Source organism: Ammospiza caudacuta, chromosome 7 (assembly GCF_027887145.1).
Source record: "Ammospiza caudacuta isolate bAmmCau1 chromosome 7, bAmmCau1.pri, whole genome shotgun sequence".
In the NCBI taxonomy this organism is placed as follows: Eukaryota; Metazoa; Chordata; class Aves; order Passeriformes; family Passerellidae; genus Ammospiza; species Ammospiza caudacuta.
This window is the reverse complement of record NC_080599.1, coordinates 24,162,690-24,187,904: the sequence shown is the minus strand read 5'-3', so window position 1 is coordinate 24,187,904 and position 25,215 is coordinate 24,162,690. Positions and strand designations below refer to the sequence as shown.

At 45.8% G+C, this 25,215-nt stretch overlaps 1 protein-coding gene across 1 annotated transcript in view; it reads left to right on the top strand.

Annotated features, from left to right (window-relative positions):
* The window catches only part of PLA2G4A (phospholipase A2 group IVA), a 68,127-nt gene that overhangs the window by 7,187 nt on the left and 35,725 nt on the right, over positions 1–25,215 (top strand). Inside the window, exons 2-4 of the mRNA XM_058808567.1 lie at positions 8,548–8,650; positions 8,809–8,947; positions 15,231–15,312. Coding sequence (XP_058664550.1) covers positions 8,915–8,947; positions 15,231–15,312 — 115 coding nt within the window. The 5' untranslated portion in view covers positions 8,548–8,650; positions 8,809–8,914. The remainder of the gene's footprint in view (positions 1–8,547; positions 8,651–8,808; positions 8,948–15,230; positions 15,313–25,215) is intronic.

Sequence of the window (25,215 nt, the reverse complement as noted above, 5' to 3'; positions counted from 1 at the left end):
TGGCACTGTAGCTCGTGCCACAGCTCAGTGTTCTCCCTGTTGGCACTCTGAATCCATCTGGAATGGTGGGGCAGGAAACAGAAGCCCTTGGAACAAAGCAGGAGCAGGGTCTGGTTGGCAGGGCAGGGCAGGGCTGGCAGAGCTTCCCAGGGACCAGAGAGCTTGGGGAAGTTGTGAGCCCACGGCACAGGAAGAGGAAGGAGCTGGGGCAGGGGCATGAGGCGCCGGTCGCAGTGTGGTCTCTGAGCAGGAAGGTGCCCCTGCTCGCCCTCTCCAGCAGGACAGGGTGGAGGAGAGCCCTGCCAAGCCTGGTGCAGAAAATCAAACCCCTGTGCAAATGTTGTGCCAAGATGAGGTCGCCTTCAAACACAAGCTGGCAGCTCAGGAGCTGCTTGCTCCTGAGAGTTGGGGCTGCCCCATCCCTGGAGATACCCAAGACCAGCAGGGATGGGGCTTGGAGCAAGCAGGGATAGTGAGTGGCATCCCTGTGGGTGGAATGAGATGGTCATTAAGGCCCATTCCAACCCAGGCCAGTCTGGGATTCTGTCTAACAGCTGGCTGAAGGTCTGCTTGGCTCTGTGGAGCCAGGTGGGGCTTGCTCCAGGTCTGGCTTTGCTCAGCAGCCAAGAGTTGGATACAAGACAAAGATCACTGTTATGGAAGTACTTAATTTCTCCTCTCAAAAATGTAATATATGTGTTGGGCATGTCTATGTTTGTCTTTGTGTCTGTGTGCAAAACATATATTTATGCTACTTACTCAGACTCCAGCTTGTCAATAGCCATGAAATATTAACATATAAATTTTACTCTCAGCATTCAAAGAGGTTGAAAAATGTCAGTGTCAGAAGTTTGTTCATCACTACTTTTACTAGAAAGTCCAGACAGATTTCCTTGAGTCACTCCAGTTTTGTCATGCTTTAAGTGCTGACCATAGAACCAAAGGAAGTGCTGCACAATTGTCCCCTTGGCTGCAGATGGTGACCAGAGTTCGTGTTTGGAGTGAGGAGCCCAAAACCAGAAAGTTGAGTCACGTTGTGCAGACATGACGAGTGGGAGATGACAAAACATACCTTGTGAGTGCAGCCCTTCCTCCTGCCTGGCAGTGCCAGCAGCCTGGCTGGGGCTGCAGCCTGTGCCAAAATGCCAGGAAATCCCCAGCTGAACTGAAAAAGATATTGAAAGGAAATATTGACCTTAAGGTCAGCTAAATTTGTTTTACGTGCATTGCTGACCAGAAGCTAGCTGTTAAATTTTACCAGCTTGTTCCGTTTTTAGCTGTTTTTTGGGGGTTTTGTGTGAAACCGCTGCATAACTGTAGTGCAGAAGGACTATCAGCTGCCTCAGGTGAAGCCTGAGTGCATCAGGCACCTTTGCATATTGGATTCTCCCACAAAACCCAATAAATACTTAAATAAAAGCTTATTCTAATGTTTTCCCTAGAAATTCTGTTTTTAAACCATCCCTACTTTAGAGCAGGGAAGGAAAAGAAGGGGAATGAAGGCGTGGATAAGTTAAAGATGTGCAAGAAGCAAACCCTCATGATTTTAATAGAATCTTTAAAAGGCATTGGCTCAGAAATACTTAGAAGTTGGCTGAGCTCGGTGCTGTCCCCAAGGAACAGGGATGGGTTTGGAATGAGATTTTTGGAGGCTGATTCTAGAGCTCTCAATCATGCAGCAGCAGTTCTTGCCACGGTACCAGTGAGGCTTCTGGAAGGGGGATCCTGAGGTTTTGGCAGGCAGCAGCTCTTGACCACAGTGCAGCAGAGCAAGTGGAAAGTTTTGCCAATACTCCAGGTAAGAAAGGCAGGCAGGGGAGGTTTTTTCCCTCTCTTTTCCCCCTTCACATGAGCTTTAAAGGAATATAGTCAACAAAAAGCTCTGCCCAGTCAGGTGTTGCAGTTGAGATGTCTATCTTTAGTTTTAGGAGTTCTTGCATAAGTGTTTGCATTCTTGGCAAGACTTTGGAAGCTGCCACTGGCAGTGAGTTTTTCCATTTCAGAGAGCCTGGCTCTAGGTACTTGGGGCAGCCAATATCTTGAAATTCAAAAGTGAGTCTTAAGCTGGGCTTCCAAAAGTGAAAATACTCCTCAAAAATAACTGTCAAACATTCCTGGAAGTGTCCAAGATCAGGTTGGACAAGGCTTGGAGCAACCTGGGATAGTGGGAGATGTCCCTGCCTGTGGCAAGGGGTGGCACTGGATGGGCTTTAAGGTCCCTTCCAACCCACCAGGATTGGAATTCCAGGATTATATGATGGAAAGTTTATTTGTAGAATAACTAGGTCCCAAATTCCTACTGTATAGAAATGTTGGGCATTTTCCCATCTGCTTTTCCTAATTGCACTGTGCTCATAGTAAATTACCTGCAGAGGTGGGTTTGAGTCGTGCATTCTGATTGGTTTAGGTCTATATCCTAATAATTGTTTTTAATGGAATTTGTCAGATTTTTCATGTTCCTCTTTGTTTCTTGGCTTTCTTGCTGGAAAACAAGTGAGCTGCTTCCCACATAAGCCTGACCCACGCAGTGGGGATTACTGGTCAGCTGCCTGAGGTTTTTTGACCACTTTTGAGACTCTGCCTTGTGGCTTTTATTTCTGTAGCAAGGATAGTGATTGTTGCCATTTTTAAAGAGTATTCTTGGCATCTCTCAGCTGAGTTTGTTGTTCTTTCTCAAGGCTGTTTTTTTATTTCCACTGCAATTTCAGTTGAAGTGAAATAGGATGTTGAAGAACAGTTATTTAAAGGTATAAACTCAAGGAGCTCTTTCATTCCTTGAATAAATGAACTCCTTACTTTGAATTTACTCAGTTCCACTTGAACATCCTTCTGTGAGTTTGCCATACAGCGAGTTCACATATGGGGACATGGGTTTTTCTCATAACCTCAAAGGCTGTTGCAGCGAGTGGTTCTTGTTAAGTCCCCTTTGTGTAAGCAGGATAATTGTAACATAAACCATTCTGCCCTGAATCAGTTGCCTCTTCCTCATTCTTGCAGATGCTGCCTATGGGGAAACTACAGCACTTGGCTTGGTTTTCAATCCAGGGCACTTCCATGGCCAATGAGACACAGTTGTGGGGATTCAGGCAGAGATGCTTCCAGCCTCTAGAATATTCCTGTTGAGGAGGCCATTCCTTGCAGAATATAAGATAAGGAGGATGGTTTTAATCCAGCCTAATTCAAGTTTATTAAAGGACCATGTCTGATGCCCTTGACTCACCAAGCCTTGCATTGTGTATCATGGAGCATATCTGTGGCCTGATAATTTTGCAACTTCTGTTTTCCTCACTTTTGACCTCTGAAGTAGCCTTCAGCACTAGAAAAGGAGAAACTTTACACTGGTGGTGATTGTTGGGACTTTTCCAGAGTTTCAGCCCTGCTAGAGTGTTTACAGCCCTCCCTCCACTGTTGCTGTGTCACCTATACTTTCAGTAATTGCTAGCAGGCTGACAAGTCATCTTTAAAAAAAGATTCACTATCTCTTCATCTATTACCTCCCCTATAGCAGGAAGTCAGATCTTAAAATCTCCTGTCTAGCTATGCTGTGTCAACTTCCTTGACAAGCTTCACCTCACAGTGTCCTTCAAAAATGTGGCACAAAGGTTGAACTTTTTGCCCCTCTGCTCAGAATCCTTCCTCCCACCCACACTTCCTTAGCATGGGGAGAGCAGTCACAGAACTACGGAATCACTGGGGTTGGAAAAGGCCTGTGACTGATCCCCACCTTGTCACCAGCCCAGAGCAGTTCCTTGGACAACTCCAGGGATGGGGACTCCATTCCAATGTCTCACAGCCTTTTCCATGAAGAAGTTCCTCCCGATGTCCAACCTCACATCCTGAGGCCGTTCCCTCTCCTCCTGTCCCTGTTCCTGGCAGCACAGCCTGACCCCCCCCCGGCTGTTCCCTCCTGTCAGGAGCTGTGCAGAGCCACAAGGTCCCCCCTCAGCCTCCTTTTCTCCACGCTGAGCCCCTTTCCAGCTCCCTCAGCCCCTCCTGGTGCTCCAGACCCTTCCCCAGCTCTGTTCCCTTCCCTGGACACGCTCCAGCCCCTCAAGGCCTCTCTGGCCACGAGGGCCAGAACTGGACCCAGCACTCGAGGGCCCTCAGCAGGGCCAGCACAGGGCACAGCCACTGCCCTGGGCCCGTGCCCACACCAGGGCTGGCACAGCCCAGGGGCCATTGGCCTCTGCTCCACCTGGGCACACCTGGGCTCTCTTGTAAGTTCTGTCCCCAACACCCCCAGGGCCTCTTGCAGCTTTCCAGCCACTCTTCCCCTCAGCCTGGAGCTGCAGGGGGTTGGGGTGACCAAAGGCCAGCACCCAGCACTTGTCCTTGTTGACCCTCATCCCTTTGGCCTTGGCCCATTGGTCTGCTTGGCATGCCAGCAGAGCATCTACTTTTCCATTTGTGGTGGAAGTGGAGTGATGGGGGCTCTACATGGAGCAGAGGTAATCCTTCCTCCTTGTGTGGGAAGCCCTAAATTAAGAAATAACATTACAGTGATTTTCCAGGATGCTAGACAAAGTCATGTAGAAACAGAGTATTTGTTATTTCTGTTATACAATCACAGGATCAATCTAACCAAATAAAATGCTGTAATCTGATTTGATAGAAATGGAGGGTGACATTCATACAAAAAGTCTGAGTCATTACTTAGCTTATTCTCTACCCCTTACTCTTCTGATAGATTGAAAGTTAATGACTGTGCTGGTGAGTCACACTTATTATATTTAAAGTTGTTCCTGTCTTTGATTTTTTAAGAAGAATTGGACAGCTTAATATAAACAACCTCCCTCTAATGATTTTTCTTACACTTGTGAAGACGTATTCTGGCAATGATATTTATATTATGCTGCGTTTACTCATTTTCAGGGCTTTTCCACTTGGTGAGACTAACTCCAGAGTAAGCTTGTGCTCAGCATGGGAAAAATCTCATTATTCTTATCTTTTGACATATCCTGTACAAATGAATTATCTGTGGGAATGTACTGAGAATGAAAATGTTCCAGTAATAATCTCTGTGTATGTGTATGTGTGTGTAGCTTCTTTTTGTGAGTTACTGTGTTACAGTTGGCCTTCCAAGAGAATAATCCCTTCTCCACTTCCATCTGTCACCTCAAGTGAGTGAGTATGAGCTGAGATCACAGAAGACTGTTGACTCAAGGAGTGATCCAGCTATCCACTAATAGCTTGGTACTGATGGTGTCTGAAAATGTGCCTGGCGATGAAACACCCTTGTCCTGGCAGAGGTTAGAGTTCACTCCTGGGTGTAAGTGAGATTTAGGCACTTCGGGAAATCCTGGCTCTCCATGACAAGGCTGGGATTTATGGCACTGGGAGAAAGGGAAAGGCTGCCTCTCCATGACAGGGCCAGGCTAAACTGTGGCCTGTTTGCTGTGTAATTTGTAAACTGGGGCATTGACCAATAAAACAGTGAGAATCAGAGGGTCATGGAATAATTTGGGTTAGAAGGGACCTTAATGTCCATCCAGTGCCACCCCCTGCCATCGGCAGGGATATTTTCCCAGGTTGCTCCAAGCCCTGTCCAGCCTGGCCTTGGACAATTCCAGGGATCCAGGGGCAGCCACAGCTTCTCTGAGCACCCTGTGCCAGGGCCTGCCCACCCTCACAGGAAAGAATATCTTCTGTATGTCGAATCTAAATTTCCCCCCAGTCAGTTTGAAGCCGTTCCACCTTGTTGTGTCACAATTTCTGATGCAGAGTCCCCCTCTGGCTTCCTTGTAGGCCCCTTCACATCCTGAAAGGCTGCTGAAAGGTCTCCACACAACCCTCTGTTCTCCAGTTAACTTAATCTCTTCTTTGATTACCTATAATATACAGTTAAACAGTTAATGGTGATGGTGCTGCCTTGAGGTGCTCTTTCTTTAGTAAGGAATGCTGTCAGCCCCAGGAACAGCACAGTCACAGGTGGTGTGACACCACCAGGTATCAGGGAAACAAAACAACCTGTGTTGGTAATGTCACAGTGTCCTTGAAGATGTGTTTAGAGGCACTGCTTCCCCTGCATCTGCCAAAGGTGGGGCTCAGCAACTCCAGCTCAAGGGCAGGACTTTGTGTGTGCTTGTGATACAGCCCTGAATTATTATGGTCAGCCTGGGGAGGAGGAGGCTGAGGGCAGAGCTCACTGGGGTCTGCAGCTCCTCCAATCTCTGCTCCCTGTGACCAGGGACAGGACCCAGGGAAGGGCTGGAGCTGGGCCAGAGGAAGGTTTTCCTGGATATCAGGAAAGGTTCTTCCCCAGAGGGTGCTGGCACTGCCCAGGCTCCCCAGGGAATGGGCACAGCCCCAAGGCTGCCAGAGCTCCAGGAGGGTTTGGACAATGCTCCCAGGGATGCACAGGGTGGGATTGTTGGGGTGTCTGTGCAGGGTCAGGAATCAGACTGGATGATCCTTGGGGGTTCCTTCCCACTCAGGACATTCTATGATTCCATGAAGTTTTTACCATTAGGCAGTGTGGGATGGACAGCATGTAGGGGAAAGTGTTAAGCAAGATAATTTTGGGATTACAGCTCTGTTTGCTGCAGATGTTTGCAGTAAACATTCTTCAAGACTTTTTTCACGGCTCTTGATGAGGATCAGGATTTCTTGGTTGCTCTGTATTTGGCTCCTCTGCCACACTACAATTTTTAGATCTAGAATTCTCTAAATTTGCTTTACCCAAACTCTGTGGGTAATGCAGTGTGAGCTTCCAGAGGGCGTGGTGTAATTACCTGATCTGAATTAAATCCACTGTAAGGGATTAAGTATTCAAGTCACTTAAACATCTGCTTTCTCTTGAGATGGGCTCTGGGAAGAGCATGGATAGCTGTCTCTCTGCCAGCCCTGGGCCCATGAAGTGGCACTGGTGCCTGTGCTCGGGTACCTGCCTGTGTTTGTCACATCCTGAGAGACTCTGATTAACACAGGCAGCCAGGAGCTGCCATTTGGAGTACCATGGCATGGGCAGGGCTGGATCTGCAGTGCTGGTGGTTGGAGCCCTGTGGGACCCCGAGATCCCAGGCTTTGTGAGCGAGGTCTCCTTGCTGCCTGGCCCTTCTGAGAGCCCTGCCCGTGGCTCTGCGCGGGTGTTGGGATGCAGTTGCTGATGACGTGGTCGTGTTTTTGTCCATCTGCAGGATCCTTGCCTCATCCATGGAGGGCAGATGGCGCTTGGGGACTCTGCTGGCCCCGCAGCCAAAGAAGCTGTTTTGTTGTCTGCAGCATCACCAACGCGCTTCCTGCAGATGTCGAAACAAATGAGGCGGGGGGTTGTAGGGAGAGAGAGAGAGCATGATCTCATGTCTGAACCAGTTGAGGGATCATCTGGAGAACTGGAACTCTGCCTTTAGGATGCAGCACGTTAACTCGAACCAGGCTTTTCATCCTGGGTCTAACCTGTTCTCTTATTTCCTGAGACAGAGCAGTATCCTTGCCTTGGTTTTGTGTATCCTCTCAAAGCAAGTGTGGTAGGGAAATGAGTATTTTCTGGTTTTGCAAATTTCCTCTCCGTTATGGTGATTGGGTAGCTCCTGCTGTTCCCTTTCCTGGATTGCCTTCCAAGATGTCAGCAGTTCCTCCAGAAATGATATAGCTGGGCATGTTTACCATGATTCTCCAATGCTGAAGTCTTTCTTATTCACACTTTCTCAGATAACAATGAATAAATAAACCCAGGGTTATTCCAACCCTCAAACTATTATTAGGGCTGACAGGAAAGGGTGGTTAGGCATAACCAGGGAAGTGATGGAATTGCTGTCTCTGAAAGCATTCAGAAAACGTGTGAGTTATGGTGTTTTGGGACATGGTTTAGTGATGGACCTGGCAGTGCTGGATTAATGGCTGGACTTGATAATCTTGGAGGGTTTATCCAGCCTTAATGATTCAGTGATTAAAGAAAAGACATTGTAATGTTCTAGTGATCATAATGAAACTAAATTTTTATTGTCATGCCTTCATGTAGTTGCTCAAGAGCAATAGTTTGGGAGTGATATATAGAATTGCTTGGGGCTTATCCTGCTGTTTCAGAATTGAGCATTAGGAATCATTGCCTTGTGACCAAGCCCCTAATGGTGCTTCACTTCCTTTCACTTTGAAATTTCTGCTGATGGTTCAGGTCTGACGATGGTCCAGCTGGATCTGAGAACTGATCCTGTTGAGCAGTTCCCCAGGTTTTTTAAAGATGCACACAAGAGTAACCTCTGGTACTTGGTTGGTTAAAAACAGTTCTGACTTTGAAGGCCTCTGGTGGCCCCTGATCTTCACTGAGTGCTCAGAAAGCAGTGGCCTGTGGTGAGCCTGTGGGAGAGCCATGAAGTCCTGATTTGCAGTTTGCCCCTCCAAGCCTCTGGAACATGTCCAGTCAGTGGAAGTTGGCCAGGAGGTTACATAGAGCTCCAGCTGGAGTTCCCTTCCAGGATTTACAGAGGGCAGTATTGCTGCTCCTGCAGAGCTCGCAGTCACAACTAGCACTGTAATGCATGGTAGCGTAAATACTACAATGTAGTTACAGAATAAATATAATTCCTCTCTTCTTTTGTTTATCTGCAGAGCTGCTAGAAACACTGGCATGACTGGAATTTAAGATACTGGATTCCTGCTCTTACCCTGAAGTAGAGGAAATAAACACGAGAAATTTCTCCAGCTCAGGCAGGTAAATACCTATATCTCCACAGTTTATGGGAAATTAAGTTCTTGGTAAACAAATTAATTGTGAAAACCTTCCTAAAGAGTAGTAACTGATTTGCTCTGTAAAATATAGTTCAGAAGGAACAGATTAATTTTAATTATATCTTCTTTTTTATTTATTAGTTAAAGGACCTTTCATACTGAACTCTGCTTTGAGAAGAGGGGAAGCCTCTCCTGTGTGGATTTGAAATAGATAGTTGGCAGTTGCCTTGAATAAACTAAGGCAAAAATGTCTATCATAGATCCTTATCAACACATTGTGGTAAGTAGCACTGAATTTTATATCTATATATATATATATCTATATACACACTATCTTCTCTGATATATATACACTGTCTTGTATAATGACTTCTCTGCTGGAAGTTACTCTATATAAGGACATAACATTAGAGTTGTTACTATTTCCTTGAAGAAATGGTATGTCTACTTTTCTTCTTCACAGTGCAGTTTTTTTTGGGGGGGAGGGGGGCAGGAGGAGGAGGTTGTACTCTTTTCCTTTTCATTAGTATGAATGTGAATGGAGAGATAAGTTGGCATTTTGGGATATTTAGATCTTAAACTGGTGTATGTCACTAATGTTGGTTCAAAGAGAATCCTCACAATATATTGTGCAAACTCAGAGTGAGATGATCTGTGCCACTCAGCAGCACACTGTGCCCCTGCTCCCTTCTTCCTGCTTTATTCCAGTTTTCCTGCTGCATCCTTGTCCCAGCTGTCACACCCTTGGGATGGCAGTGAGCCAATGGATCCTGCTGAATGAGCAAAAAACCTGTTCAATACAAAAATGGACAAAAATTTCTTAGGGAGAAATCTTTCCCTGTGAGGGTGGGCAGGCCCTGGCACAGGGTGCCCAGAGAAGCTGTGGCTGCCCCTGGATCCCTGGAAGTTGCCAATGCCAGGTTGGAAAGGGCTGGGAGTAGCCTGGGCTAGTGGAAGGTGTCCCTGCCCATTGCCTGGAGTGGCACTGGACAGGCTTTGGGGTCTCTCCCAGCCCAAAGCACTCTGGAATTCCATGGAAGGGTTAGAAATCCCATTCTGTGCTGTTGCAGCTGGCCCAAGGTGAGCTCAGCCCATGGATGAGTGGAAGTAGGAGGAAGGAAATGGGAGCAGAACTCCCTTCAGTGGCTCAGCAGCCTCTCAACCTTCCGGCACAGCTGGAAGTGAGTTTCCAGAGCCAACACTGGGATGGCAATTCCTGCCCAAGCCAAAATACAGAGGCACACTGGGGGTGCTCCTATCAGGGGCTTCTCGTGACAGCACTGGGCTGACAGCAACAGTGAGGTGTCCTCAGAGATAGCTGCCACACACTTGTCACAGTGTTTTACTTTTACACAGCTAAAAATACTCCCTGTGCTTCCTACAAGCGATCTCTTATCAGCCCTGTGGTTTGTGCCCCATGCGCTCACATCCTCCACGCCAGTGTGCAGCCAGCAGATGTCAAACTGGCTTGTACTCCCTGCCCAGTCCTGGGAGCTGCTGGGAGGGAGGACAAACCTCAGGGTGATGTCTGTGTTAAAACAATGCTGGCTTAATTCCTCCCAGCATCAATGCCCTCTCCTGGATGGATTGCTTGGAATGATCTGTATCTCTATGGGAGAGGTTTCTGAGGCACTCGGTTATGTATTTTAATAAATCTTACTTACATAAAAGGACTTTTTGATGCCAATAATCAACAAAATGGAGCTGTCCTATGTAATATAATAAATAAAAAGTGTGTGTAGTAAATGTAGTTATAGCTCCCTGGGAATGCTGAACTGTTGCTAATTCCAGAATCAACACTGTTTGTGCAAGAGCTGATCCTTTAATTGCTTGGAAAGTGAATGGGAATCTTTGAAGTTTTTTAATTTGAAAACTGAAATCCTGTGGAAAGTTTTTATTGCAATTTTGATCAGTCATGGGCAGCAGGCTTACATTAATGCAAAAATACTGGATTTAAATGATATTTGGCATTAAATTACTCAGAAGGATTCTGCATTTTCCAGAAGTCCTTGCGCTGGCTGTTGTGTGTTTTCCAAGCTTTTTTTTTTCTCATTTTATGAAAGACTCTGACATATAAATTAGGATGTTCAGAAAGCTGCTGCACGTGCAGACAGAACTGACTATTCCAAAAATGCAAAGAATTAAACTGTGTAATACCTCTTCATTTACTTTGATATGGGGGATAAATATTATAACAATGGAAAGAAGCACTTCAAGATAAAATTTGTGTGTGGGCACTGAAGTTTGTCTTAACTATAATACCCTGTGAAAGAAGAGCATGGGCTCCATGAAAATCAATTACTTAAGTAAACAAGCAAATATTTTCATTTGTCCAGCTCCATTGTTAGCTCAAGTGTCCTTAACATGAAGGACGTAAACCCATTTAATACCTGTGCAGTCTGCCTGCCTGCCTGGCTCACAGAATGCCCGTGTCCTGGTGGAGCTGTGCTCTGTGACTCAGCATTCTGGAATATGACAAATGTGATTTTGAGCCCATGCAAATCCCTGGCTGGCTGGGCACGGCCGGAAGGGCGGCAGGCAAAACCCGCCTGTGTGCCTGGAGATCCTGGGGCTCTGTCCCTGCCCCTGGTGGGAAGGGGTGTGTTGGTGTGCAAGGACAGCTAAATGAGAGCAGCAGAGCAGATAATCGGGGAAATTTTACTGAGGGCAAGGAAAGCACTCAAAGGTGAGAGAGGAACAAAGGAGAGCTGAGGTGTGAAAACAGGAGATGCTGAACTGTGGCTGTGCAGTCATGGAAAATGTAGATTGAATAGTGAACACTGTCCACCTGAGTTTCCATAACTCAGAAAACCCATATTCAGACAGAGCATGGTGAAAACTTTTTGATTTTTCTCTTTTCCTCTCTACATTTATGGAAAAAGAGGAAGTGAAGTGAAACATGTGTGAAGTGTGTCACTTTGGACAGTGTATTTGAGTTTTTTAAATCTGTAGAATCCCAGAATGGATTGAGTTGGATAGGACCTTAAAGCCCACCCTACCTCACTGCCATGGGCAGGGACAGCTTGCACTGGAGTTAATGGTGAGGTTTTGAAATTTGTAACCTGTCTTAGATTTTTAAAGGAATGTGGATGTTGCTCTTCTCAGTGTTGCAATATTTAAGTGATTTATTTACCATAATCTGTTTTTCAGAAGTACTTGATGTATTTGTACAGATTTTTATCAAGACTTAAGGTGAACGTAAGTCACTTGAGAAAACGCAGCTTAGTCATCTGAACTAGCAAGGACTGGATTTGTAAGGGCATTCAGAGTCAATACATTTCTCATGGTGTTTTCAGGGGCCTTCATCAGAGCTCCTTCTGAAAAACGAATAAAAAATGCTTCTGAAATATGGACATTTATGCCTTTTGATGTCCTTAGAAACTGCATCCTAAGTGGAAAATTGCTCTAATTTCCACTTGCATTTAATTTGCATGAAAAACATTTATTTTAGTGTAAGAAGAGATGTAGACTTTCAAGCTTCCTGTGTGTATCTGTGTATTTATTTTTTTTACTAAGAGGGAGATTTTTTATTTCAGTAGTGGCAAATTTCTTCCAAGTGTATGACCATGGCCAAATATTAATAACTGTGTAAAACTGTAATCCTCAGTGTGTTGTTTTGGGTGAGGCACAGGGAAAGAAGATACTGCTTTTCTGTTTTGCCAGGCCTCTGTGTTTTCACATGCCTTTCAGAAGATCCCAGTCTTAAACCAGACTTAATTTCCTTGGCAGTGCAACAGCTGGAATGATGGACATTGCTGCTTAAGTTAATAAAAAGCAATTTTTGTGAAGGCATTAGTAAAACAGTTATAAACTTGTAATAGAAATAGGGGTGATATCTGTGCTGCTGGGAAGAGAGCAAACTGGGAAGTGGTGTCTTGGCCTTGCTTTGATGGTAAGCACAAGAACTTAGGCATATGAGTTTAGCCATATGGGAGATGCAAGCAAATTACTTTACAGAGTGCTTGTTGTCAAGGAATATTGTGTAGTATCCCCCTTTTCCAGCCAGAGCTGTGGGACATCAGAATGGCGCATGAACTTCATCTATCAGCTGAGAACTAAGCCCAGCACACCCATGTCCCATCCTTGTCACTTAATTATAACTCCTCTTCACTGTTAAATGCTCAATGATCTCTGATTTGTGGTCTCCACCGAGGACAAGCTCTCTCTTGACAGCTGAGAAAAAGGAGGAGGGTGGTGTGTTTGTACTTTGGGCTGTTTCTTTTAATTACAAGGTTGGATATGATAAAGGAAATGCTCCAGTCTGTATGAAGAAACTGAGGCCAGTTGTGAAACCAACTCTATCAATCTGGCATACTTGGGAGATAATATAATGGGAGATAATAAACCAGCTTTGGACAATTTCAGACAGCAAGCTGGAAATAGGGGCCAGTGAGAGCCCATGGATTCTGGGGAGTCACAGCTTGTAAAAGTTTTTGGGGCAGGGTAAATGTCAGAGCTGGGGTGACTTCACACAGCTGTGTTCCTAGCCCTTCCCAGATACCCACCAAAATCCCCATTTACCCTTCTGTGGAGGAAAACTCTGGACTTCTTTTTCCCCTCTGGCAGAGGCAGAAATTTGTTCAGGGAGAAGTCTCATCCTCCTTCTCCCTCATTCATCTTGGAAGCTGCAGTGCAGAAGGGGATGGATGTCACTCAGTCATTGGGATGTCTTCATGTCAGCCCATGCAAGGCTGTGAAATACATGTTGCTCCTTAGGAACTCTGGGTTCCCAGAGCTGAGCCCTCTCTGCTGGGTCTGATGCTTTTGAGGTCCAGCATCCCACTGGGAGTGCTGGGAAGAGTCTGAATTCCCTTTTTCCTGTGGTGCTGAACCACTAGCAGTGCCATGACAGTTTCAGTGCACCACAGCTGGCATTGCCACAGTTTCTTCCTTGCCTGCTCATTTGGTCTTGGATCCAGATAACCCCTGTGGCTGCCAGGGGAAAATTCCAGAGCCAGGTGGACTGTCCTGGCCAGATCCTGGAGCAGCTGACACGGCGTGGGGGTGATTCCAGCCAGATAAAGCTGATAAACTCAGTGTCTGGGTCAGGCAGGGCTGCAGTGGAGTCATCTGTGGCCACCTCTATGAGAGTGTGGGTGTTTTCCACCCACCCTGCATGGCTGTGGGTGTTTTCTCCTGGAGCCTTTGCCACAGGGATGTGGCCGTGCCTTGGCACACCTCAGGCTGCTGCAGGAGTTGTGTTGCTGTCACTGGAGGTGCTTTTTATTGACTCCTGACTCAAATGCCACTTAAGCACTCACAAGTCACTTTGCTGTCTTTAGAAGATTCATTTTGGCCTTCCTTTTTTCCTTTTTTAAATTTTTTTTTCCAGAAAATTCTATGTAACCTATGAGATGTTAACTTTTTTCTTTATTCTTATGAGAGGGATCCAGTTTGGCTCAGGTCTCTGGGTGTGAGCTGTAGACACAAAATAAGGAGGTTTGGCTGAAACAACCAGTTCTGGGAAAAAAAAAAAAAAAAGGAGTTATCTAGATGAAAAAATACCAGGAAAACACCAGGCAGAGTGTGACTAAGCATGCCCCATAGCAAGGGTATTGTCTATGATTTTAAATTAATTTCAGTGAATTTCCTGATGGTGGCCTTTTCCCTGGTTGTTTTGGTCCCGGTGAGTGAGTTTATTTTAATGTACTTCACAAGGCCAGTGGGTGGTTAGGAAAAGATAGAAAATATACAGTGGTGTGAGACCTGATCCTAGCTTTAATACCTCACTTTTCCTTCCAATCTCTGTGTCCCTGTAAAGGCAGTATTGGCTGCCCTGCAGTCTGCACTGGTGATTCTCAGTGGTATCCAGCAGGCTGGTCAAACTCAGGGCCATGTAGATAAAGCAACACTACAGCCAAGTTAATGACCTCTTTTATTAAGGCTTTTGCTTTTTGTTTCTTAATTTCATGTCTTTTTCTACTTCCCTGGTTTGCTGAGGACACACCTGCTCCTAGGCAGACAGCTCCTGCTGTGTGTTTGAGCTTTGCAGGAAACAAGAACCTCCAGAAAGTGGAGGAAAGGTGCTGGTGGCTGTTTTAACAGCTTGCTTTGCATCTTCCTTACATTGTCTCAAGGCTGCTTTCACACTGAATATTGATGTGTACTAGAAAGTATAGCACTCTTACCCCTTGTGTGTGCACTGTGCGTTTATCTGCTCCAGAACACAGACTTTGAAGTAATTCCTCTCATTCTTTTTAGCAGGGGAAGGCAATTACCAAGACAAGCTGTAAAAAAGCCCATTTTTATTTTTCCCTTGCCGTTCTCAGTGGTTGCTGCCTGACTAAATGCCTCAGAGCAGGTTCTGTGGTGAGAGGGAGTGTTGTTGGTTGAGATTAGTAGGTGTGGCTGCAGGAAAATCCAGCAGCCCCAGTGCAGGTACCTCTTGGTAAAGCTCCAGGGTGCAGTTCAGCTTTAGGATGCTCTATCCAGTATGAGTTTCCCTTTTGTTTTGACTGGGTGATTTCTCTCTCTCTGTTTTTGGACAAAATGAAAGCTTCTTTTGAGAGATGGGGTGTTTCTTGGTTCTGGATCTTAATCACCTCTCACTCTCTGACTTTCAGGTGGAGCACCAGTACTCACACATATTCACTGTGACAGTAAGGAAAGCCACAAATGTCACCAAAGGAGCCATTGGTGACATGCGTGAGTATCTCTCTTTCTATTTTGCTTTTCTCCTGTGAGCCTGGGCAGGGAGGGGGAGCTGGTGACTCATAGTGCATTAAGTGGTTGTCAGTGGGCTGGTGGTGGAGTTCTGTCTGTCTGTCTGTCTGTCTAAAGCAGTGTCCCCGTGTCAGTGCTCACTCTCACTGAGAGAGCAGATGTGCCGCTCCTCCTTTCATTGATCCAGGAGGGCTGAGTGAGTTGTAAACGATTTGCCTACAAGCCAGCAACACCTACAATTAGCTTTTTGGCTGGGTCAGAAGTGCTGTGTGAGTGCAGTGAAACTGGAAATTGCTGCCACCTCACAGGGCTGTGGTTTGGTGGGGGATAAAAAGAGCCTCAGCTCTGCTGAGTCAGTGCAGAAAGCAGAAAAAAATGTAAGTCCATTAAAAGAAAACCCACCCAAACGGTCAAGCAGATCCTGTGGTGGGGAGATGGATGGCAACAGTACCTCTTCCTCTTTCTGGGAGGCTGCTGAGCCTCTGGACTTCACAGCTGAACAGGAAACCACTAGGAAGAACAACTCTGCTCTTAAGGAGGGAAGAGGGAGAGAATATTGGCTGAATTTTCAAAAATAATATTTCTCCTTCCTTAGATCTCCTTTGCTGCCAGGCCACCTCTCCCTTTTCCCAGTGCTTGCAGGCTGGGGCAGGGAGGATGAGTATGACCTTTGTCTCCTGCTCTCCCATCCAGCTGATTGGACATACAAGTGTTTCCCAACTCCTGGAAACTACTTTTGGGTCAAAATACATCAGCTGCTCCGACCCACCCATCCTGCACTTTGCTTCAGGGGGTTTTCATCACTGAAATCTGCTGTTGATGCTAAAATTGCAGGAGGGTTACTTGAGAGGGGGATGTTCAACAGCCACAAGTACAAGGGAAGAGAGGGGAGCCCTGGAAAAGGGGAAAAGAGGGAATTGTGAGCCTGTCATCCCCTGTGGGGTGAAGGGAAGGAGCACACAGGGAAGATGCAGTGGTGTGTGGATACAGATATATATAATTTCATACATGTGGTGGTCTTTAGATAAGAAGACTTCAGGAGAGGAGCTGGAAGAGTGGAACAAAGAGCCCATGAGTTTGTGTGTGTAAGAGGATGAGTTAAATGGAAAAACAAAGGCTTTACACAGGTCTTGGATGCAGGTGTCTGTCATGAGGCAGTGTGGGCAACATGGGCAGGGAAAAAAAGCCATGGCAACTTTGTGCACTAGATCAAATATGGTCCTATAGTATAAACTTTGAATATTATTCTTCAATATAATTGTATTTTTTTTTCTAGAAAACAAAAAAGTCCTCTTATCTTAGCAAGTCATCAAAATCAAGAAGCTGCTCAGGAAGAACATTTTATTTTGGTAAAACGTGCCAGAGTGATGCTGTAGGGCCACTGAAACCTGCTTGGCTTCTTGTCTGAGACAACTGCCAGAGCTCAGTAGCCTGAGGCACCCCCAGGCTGAGGCATCTCTGGGCGAGTTTCAAGGACCCAGGGCTGGTACTTGGGGTCCTGGCAGATCCCCAAAAATGAGAAAAAACAGATTGTTGCTTTTTTTTTTTTTTTGGGAAAATTAAAAGCATTTTTATTCCCTGTTGTGGGAGCCTGGCAGCTACTTGATTAAATGAATGATTGTGTTAATTACTGTGAGGAGGTGCTTGAAGCTGAGAGTGTTGAAGGGCTTTACAGTTGATTGTGCCAACCTATATATATATATATATATATATATATATATATATATATAGGTTTTATCTGATTTGCCAAAAATTAAACTTGTTGAAGGAATTGCTGAACTTTTCCATCAGGTTTTTTGTCTCAAGGACAGGAAGATGGCTGTGACAGACCATGTGTAAGCCCTGTTTGGGGTGGGTGCCTGAATTTCATTTTCCTCATGGACACTCCCAAGATGTTGACCCTTCTGATGAGTTCCCCTTAATTTTTTCTGTTGTTTTTGCTCCAGGTTATGAACCAGAAGTGCTCTGGGAACAATTTTACATTGTGGTGTGATGAAGGCCTGGGGCAACATGAGAGTTTTTGTTTGTTTTGCTGTTCTTTTTTCCATATCAGCATTTCCAAGACTTTCTGGAACAGCTCTGAGAGATCTGAGCAAATCTAAGTTTATGAAATATGCTGAAGTGCTTTGTGTGACATTTTCCATCTGGAGGCCCTGAACTCTACCTGTGCTCAAGGAGTTTTAGCTGGCAGGTCTGGTGTGTGTGGTGTCCCCCACAATGGGTGGCATGGAGGCACTGACTCCTCTGGCATGGCCATCCACACCTCTGTCTCCTCAAGCCCAGGCTGGGCAGATAACCAGTATTTCTAGAAAGTTTTCCAGAGTTTCTTGAGCTCTTCATGAATGGGCAGTGTAAATGGTTGTGTCATCCTCAGGCCATTTTGTCATTCCTTGAATCCATGTGTGGGAGTGATAAATAAGATTTCCTGTAAGAACTCCCCACCCAGGGTGATGGGAAGGGGGCAAAAGAGGTTTGAGGGTAGACCCTTTATTTCCCATCAGTTCATTCAAGTCCCTTCTTATTTCAGGTGTCTGCCCATTACTGTTGTCTCTATAGAAGCCCTTCCTTTATTGGTGTCACTTGTCTCAGTTTTAGTGTCCCTGGGAGTGGGAGTGATAAATGTGACTCCCACACCCTGGATACCTCCTGTCAGCATCCAGGTGGTGCAGCTGTAGCTGTACAAAGGTTTAAATCCTGGTTTGGAGGCTGCTGCTCTGCGAGGTGTGCTCAGCTCCTGAGGTTTATGAGCTGAGTAAGTGCAGCAGGTGGGTGCTGGGTGACCTTGGCTCTGTCAACAGCACAGGGAGAGAACATGACAAGAGGGTCACGTGAGGACAGGGACAGCTCTCACCTCTCACCACACAGGCAAACAGGCTCCCTTGGGGAAAATGACTGTAATTTATTGCCAGTTAATCGTAGCAGCCTAGGACAGTCAGGAATAAAGGAAAACCCACCTCCTGTACACCTTTCCTTCTGTCCTGCTGCATCCCTCTACCAGCTGTCATTGGGATTGGGGTCAGTCAATGCACCCTGCTGAATTCAGAAACACAGTTCAATGAAAAAGAAGACAAAAAAAAATACATTAAGAAGGAATTGTTCTCTGTGAGGGTGGGCAGGCCCTGGCACAGGGTGCCCAGAGAAGCTGTGGCTGCCCCTGGATCCCTGAAAGTGCCCAAGGCTGGGTTGGATGGGGCTTGGAGCACCCTGGGCTAGGGAAAGGTGTCCCTGCCCATGGCAGGGAGAGCTTTACAGCCCCTTTCAACCCAAGCCATTCTAGGATTCTATGCCCCTGCTGCCCCAAACCTGCTACATAAAGCTATTACAAGGTGAAAAATCGGGAAATCTGCATGGCTTTGGTGAGGATTTAATTATCTTAATTGCGTAGCTTGCTGCTGATTGCAGACCTTGTAAAATCACTTGTCTGACTGGACCTCCTGAAAAAGACTTTGCCTCTGGCCCAGTGAGTTCTTATACAGTAGATGTGTAGTTTTGAGTCTACTCAGATGCCACCCAAACTGTAGAGCCCTTCCTTACTGACATGACAGTACAAGAACTTGTAGGAAAAATCCCAGAGTCCAAAACTGCAGCATTGTGGAAGAGAAATGCTTGCAAACTGGATCTCCTTTCCATAACATCTCTCTCCCCTTCTGGACTTTCAAGGATCTTGGTGGAAAACTGGGTCAGAGGAAGCATTGTAAAATTTGTCTTCTATCTTTAAGTGTGTATTTAAGTGTACTGGCTTTCACAACAAACGGTGATATCTACAGAGGGAACCAGTTGTGTGACTCCGCTCTTAGCGATCACTCATCTTGCTTAATCCTGTTTGGGATTTGCAGCTTTTCCTTGCTTCATCTTCTTTTGATGCTGTGGTAATGAACAGTGTCATTCCAGCGTGGGGGTACCAGTCATTGGTTTCTCTGGGTCTGGATTGAAGGCACTTGAGAGAGTCGTTCATGTTTGGAATCAAATATTTATTAATTTTAATCAGTAAAACAGTCTCACTACTGTGAGTTGGGCAGCTTTTCATTAGAAGGCACAAAATGGCCAACAATCTCTTGTCATAAGGTCTTTTAAGACTAAACTATCCAATTAAGAACTGACACCTAGATTATTTTCCCTTTTAACCCAATAACTGATCCCAAAGAGCTGCAATGCGACTTTTCTGCCCAATTACAAAATGCCACCCAAACCCATGGAGAAGAAGGAAGAAGAAGCATGAAGAAGAAACCCAGGATGACACCCTTCTATCTTGCTTCCATCCACAACATACTAAAAACTCCAAAACCTAAATTTCTCGCCAAGTGACACACCTACACTACTCTCTATAATCTATTTCACTCTTTTGTGGATTCTAGTTTATCTTGTAGTCTGGGAAACTTTCTCCATGAATGAGGGTCAAAGCCAGTGCTCCCCTGGGGGTCAGGGCACCCCAGAGCAGTGCCCTGGGTTTCCACATTCTGGGTATTTTTAGGAAAAAATTCCCTTTTTAAAAATGTTTAAAGTTTGCTAGCTTGCAGCACTGGCACTCAGCTTCTCTCCCAGTTGCTGCCCACCCCGTTGGAATCAAGGATTCATCTCCACTGCAGTTTAGCTGCTCAGATGAACAAGAGCTGGGAGCAGTGCAGTCACCAGACCTCAGCTCTCATTGCAAAACCTGGCCAAATAGAGCTGGGAAGCAGCTCCTGGGTGGCTTTTGGCATGGTCAGCCCATGTCACTGCAGCCAGCTGTGGACATCTCCCCAAGTTCAGGAGATGCCCTTCCTCATGGCTTCCCACATCTCCAAAGGAAACTGGGATGGGAGCACACCTTTACCTGTCTGGCCCCGGGATCTGGGAATGAGGAAGGGATGTCCAGCATGCCCTGTTTGTCCCTCACACCCCTGTCCCTGGGGCTGTTCCCTGTGAGCCAGAGCTCCTGGGGTTGGAGCTGGCTTGTTTAACCCAAGTCATGGCAGTCCAGACAGGTGTGAGCAGGGTTTTAAACCTGGCCTAGCTGAAAGGAAGGAACTGGAGATCTGTCTGCTTGTGTTATGGTTTGTGCTACAGCAGCACAGTGCTGCAGTGCACTTGGTGCAGTGCCATCAGATAAGGCTCTTCCTGCAAGGCCCTGGAGCAGCTCCTGGTTTTTGCAAGGGGAAAACAAGCTAAACTGCTCCCCTTTTCCAGCCTAACAGCGTGGGAAAAGTAGGTCAGAGTTGGCCAATCCTCCACATCCTACAAGCTGCATATGCAAGTGTTCATGTGGCTGAAATATGGATCCATAAAAGACGGATAAAAGAAAAAAATCTTAAATGAACAGTGCTGCTAACAACTGCTCAAGATGTCTGCTGCAGATCTCAGCCTAACACTGAGGCAACCAAATGCTAGATTTAAGTTTCCTTGGCACACCCAGTATCCTTTCCCTTTTGTGTGGGTATCCAGTGCTGGGAGGTAGAAGTTGTGTTAGAAATGGGCTCTTGTGTTCCACAATTAAATTGATCCAGATAATGTTGCTCTTCCCAGCTGCAAAAATACGATTTTGATGAGACATTCTGTCTGAGAGTGCTTGCCATGGAGTTACTGAGGGAGGACGTGTTTCTGTGAGACGTTGGTGAAAACTCATTCCCATCCTTACGAAGCTCTCCTGTGACTGTTATGCTGTGATGGTGCCATGGAGCAGTGCTGGCTCAGGCCTGGGATCCATCTTGTGTGGCTGGAGAGCCCTCTGTCCCTGCTCCAGGCTGTGACCAGCCCCAGAGCTTGGCGGGGAGCTGCTCCTGTCCTGTAGGCACACAGTGTGTGGTGATTGTGAGTGGGGCTGGCCCAGCCTCATCCCCAGTGGGTGCAGCTGTGAGCAGCAGGTGAGCAGCACTGACAGCAACGAGCCATGGAGTGCCCAGGGGCACTGAGCAGCCACCAAAGGGAACAGAGGGCACACAGGGGCAGGGCACCAACAGGAGGGGATAAAAGGCTGGGCTGGAGAACAAGAAGGGTGGCTGCTTGCAGCCTTCTAAAGGGGTAAGGTGGTGCTCTGGATATCATGGCCATCTCAGTTGTGACACTGTCCCATGTGCTGTCCTGCTCCAGGCAGAGCTTCCTGGTGGGGCTCCCCTCCAGGACCTGTGGATGTCACTGTCCTTCCAGTTTGGGCCTTTCCATTTAGCAGGAAGCTCCCATTTGTCCCCTGTGATAATTTGACTTTTTCTTGCTTTCGATTCTTTTCCCTCTCATCCCCTGTCCCAGGAGTGCTTTGAAGATATGTTAGGGTTGGACTAATGCTTGATCCATGGGAGAATTGGGAAGAACATCAGTCATAGTGAGATGTAAAGGACGAATACAAACAGAGTAAGAGTGTGACACTTCCCACTGATCCTGTCCTCTCCTTGGCTGCCTTCAGTGAGACTCCCTGAGCTGGATGTGTCTTTGGGGTCATCAGCTGTCTCTGAGTTTCTCTTGCAGAAAATTCACTGGTTTTCCTTCAATCCACATAGGTCTTCTCATCCACAGCTCTTTGGGTAAGGACTTCTGCAGGTTGCTGCCTGAAGGAGACTTTTAATTCATTTTGAAAATGTTATTTTAAAAGGATGAGCTGAAGAATCTGAACTATATCATTTTGGGGCCTGTGCAGATAACCTAGAGAAGGCAGTGTTTCTTTTCCTCTTGTCCCTTCTACAAATGTGGCTTGACCAAAAGCTGACTTGTTTGGGATTTTTTGCCCTTTCAAGGCTGGATCAGTGGAAGCAGTGGTGTCCTGCCCCAGTGAACTGGGTGATAGTGCAGAGCCTGTGCTGGGAGCTGGTTCTTCCCTCCACTGAAGTAGTGCCAGAGATGAAAAGCACTGTCATAAAAGGCACAAATAATGTTTAATGAAGGTGTTACCTAATCCCAGGATTTCTCATAGCATAAGTGCTGCTTCAGAGGTGCCTTGCTTCCCTTGGAGTCACCTTCCGCTCACGGAATCTGGCACTGCATCAGCCCTTTGCAAAATCCCCAAAGCCACCAGCCCTGGCATTCCCTCTGGTACCTTAAACACGAGAAGTAGGGAGTGCTCCTGGGGTTTTTGGGTTCCTGTGGCTTTCTGGCAAGTCTCCTGGCATCTGTATTATTGCTAGACTATGGATTTGTTTGGAGCATTTCAAGTATCTGTTCCATGGTTGGATGGACAGTTATTGATAAGTACAGTTTGTAAGAATTCCCTTTTTAAAAACTGAAAAATCACATGAAGCTGGGAAAACCCATGATTTTAAAATTCATTACTTTTTCTCCTGACTGTGGCAGAGACACCAACTCATATTTCTGTGCCACTGTGAGGCCCCACAAAATTCACAATTTGAGTAGAAATTCTGTAGTTGTTTATCTTCCTTCCCCTTTGAGGAGAGAGAGGTCGTCCAGCAATTCCCATTATTGGCTTGACCTCAGCCAGGCTGCTCAGCTGCATGTGCTGAACAAGTTGTAGTGTGGGGCAGCAAGCCAAAAAAATGGTGGGAAATACACAAAGATGGTCCTTTGGGACCTAGTAAGTTTTTATCAATGGGATTGCGTTTAATGGTGGGTAAATTAAGGGTTATTACCACTTTTTATTTTGAGATAGATATGTGTCTATCTCAGTGTTATATTTGAACAGGCTTTCTATAGTTTCTTTATGGTAATTATGCTGTTGAAGTTATTGAAATTGGAATGACTGAAATATAAATCATATATCTGAACTATTAATCATATTACTATAGAGGCCTGATGACAGCCATCTCACCAATCTTAATAACACAAGATCAAATGGTTTGCAGTCATTGCAGAAAATTTTACAGGTTTCCCTAATAGCCAGATTGCTTAAAGCATTACTCATTTTTCACTGTGAAAATGTTTGACCCTAATTATTGTCCACTGTGTGTTTCACTTGGTGATTCACAATGCAATTTAAAGGGAGAATCCTATAGCCATGACTTAAATAAAGGAGATAAATCAGATGAGGAAAAGTCAGTGAATCCTTACTTTCTACCTCTCAGCCATTCCCAAGGCAGCAGTTTAAAACCAGCAGAGGGGATGCTGGCTCTGCTCTTGGTTTTGGATGTGTGTCTTCAGCCCCTGGAGCTTTGGGTGGGAGGGGGCTGTAAATCTGGATTATCACCAACATTTTGTTAATTACCCAAGACTTCATCTGCCTCCAAGCTGCTAATTGCAGCCTCGTTGGCATCAGTGCTGAAAGACTTGATTGTGTTTTTTAGAGGGCAGGTGGGGTTTGAGATACTCGTGCTTAACTGTTGGTTCAGCCTGCCTTGTTTCTGAGAAATGGTGATGGAGCAGCAGGCTTGCATAAGGAACAGCCTCAGGGCTGAGCTGCACAGAAACTCTGCTTTCCTCAGAAATGTCCTGGGAACAAGTGCAATTCCCCCACGTGGCTGCTGCTGAGGCAGCTGCTGCAACACAGGACCAGTTCCCCAAAAGAGGAACTTTCCTTAAGGTTGGAAAAGACATTTAGGTCATCAGGTCCAGACAGAGATCATTCTCAGACATAAATAATTCTCTTGTCGTGATTGAATGGCAGCTTTTGACCCATACACCATAATGATTCTTCCTCTTATAAACAAAATATGGATGGCAGCCTTCCAGTGCCTAAAGAGGCTCCAGGAGAGCTGGAGAGGGACTTGGGACAAGGGCTGGAGGGACAGGACACAGGGAATGGCTTCCACTGCCAGAGGGCAGGGATGGATGGTGTACTAGGGAAAAATCCTTCCTGTGAGGGTGGCACAGGGTGCCCAGAGAAGCTGTGGCTGCCCCTGGATCCCTGGCAGTGTCCAAGGCCAAGCTGAACAGGGCTTGGAGCAACCTGGGACAGTGGAAGGTGTCCCTGCCCATGGTAGGGGATGGGACTGGATGGGCTCTAAGGTCCCTCCTAACCCAAACCATTTGGAGGTTCTGTGATAACAGGCTGATCAAGCTGCTTTTAGTTACATTTTCAGCTTAGTTTTTTTTTAACATTACCTGGCAAATCGATTAGCAGAAACCCAGGCAGGAATGCTGAGAGTGCACGCTGGCTGTTTAATGTACATTTGATAACTTCAATGTTTTGAAATACATTTGGTGAATACTTCTGTGTTATTTGCCAGGTTGCTAGTAGTTTTTGATCCCCATCCAAGGATCCAAGGAGTTAGATTTTGATTCATATAATATATCTTAAAGAAGTATTTAGTATTGCTTATAGCAGTATCTTAATCAGAGCAAGCAGTCTTCCCATATATTTTCATCTAAAAAAGGAAGTTAAAAAAGAATAGATTTTCATTTTCTTAGCTGAAAAAGCTCCAAATAAACTTTCAAACATGAAAGGGCAGGTGATTAAATCTTTGCCTTTGGTTAAAAAGCTAATAAAGAGATGGAGTGAGGTGACTTGGCAGTACTGAACTACCAAGGCTGATTTTTCCAAGTTCAGTTGATCCATGCCTTGGGTTTAGTTTCTGTTTCAACACTTACTGAGGTTTGCCTGACAGAAAGGTAGTGATGGATCTGCATGTCAGAGGTCTGGGGTTTCTACATGCTTTGGGATTTTAAATATGGATATTGGAAACCATTTGCTGTTTGTAAAACAAAACCATTTTGTTTTAAGAAAAATTGGATTTTTGTAAGCATTGGGACTGATCACACAGCATGATCTGAATGGAGAGGGAGGCACTGATCTTTTGCCCAGAGCTCAGCCATCAAGATTTTGCCTAAAATCCAGGTTTCTGTAGGCAGCTTCAGTCTCTTGGCTGGGCAAGCCTGGGTGTTTATTGTTAAAATCATGCTGGATTTAGCATGATTTTAGCAATAAACAAGACTTAGCAAGACCTTGCCACTTCATGGGTTTTTAGTTTCAGAGATTCTTTTCTTTGTGGCAGAGCTTTGTGTAGTAGTTGGAAGGAATGGAAAAGTTGG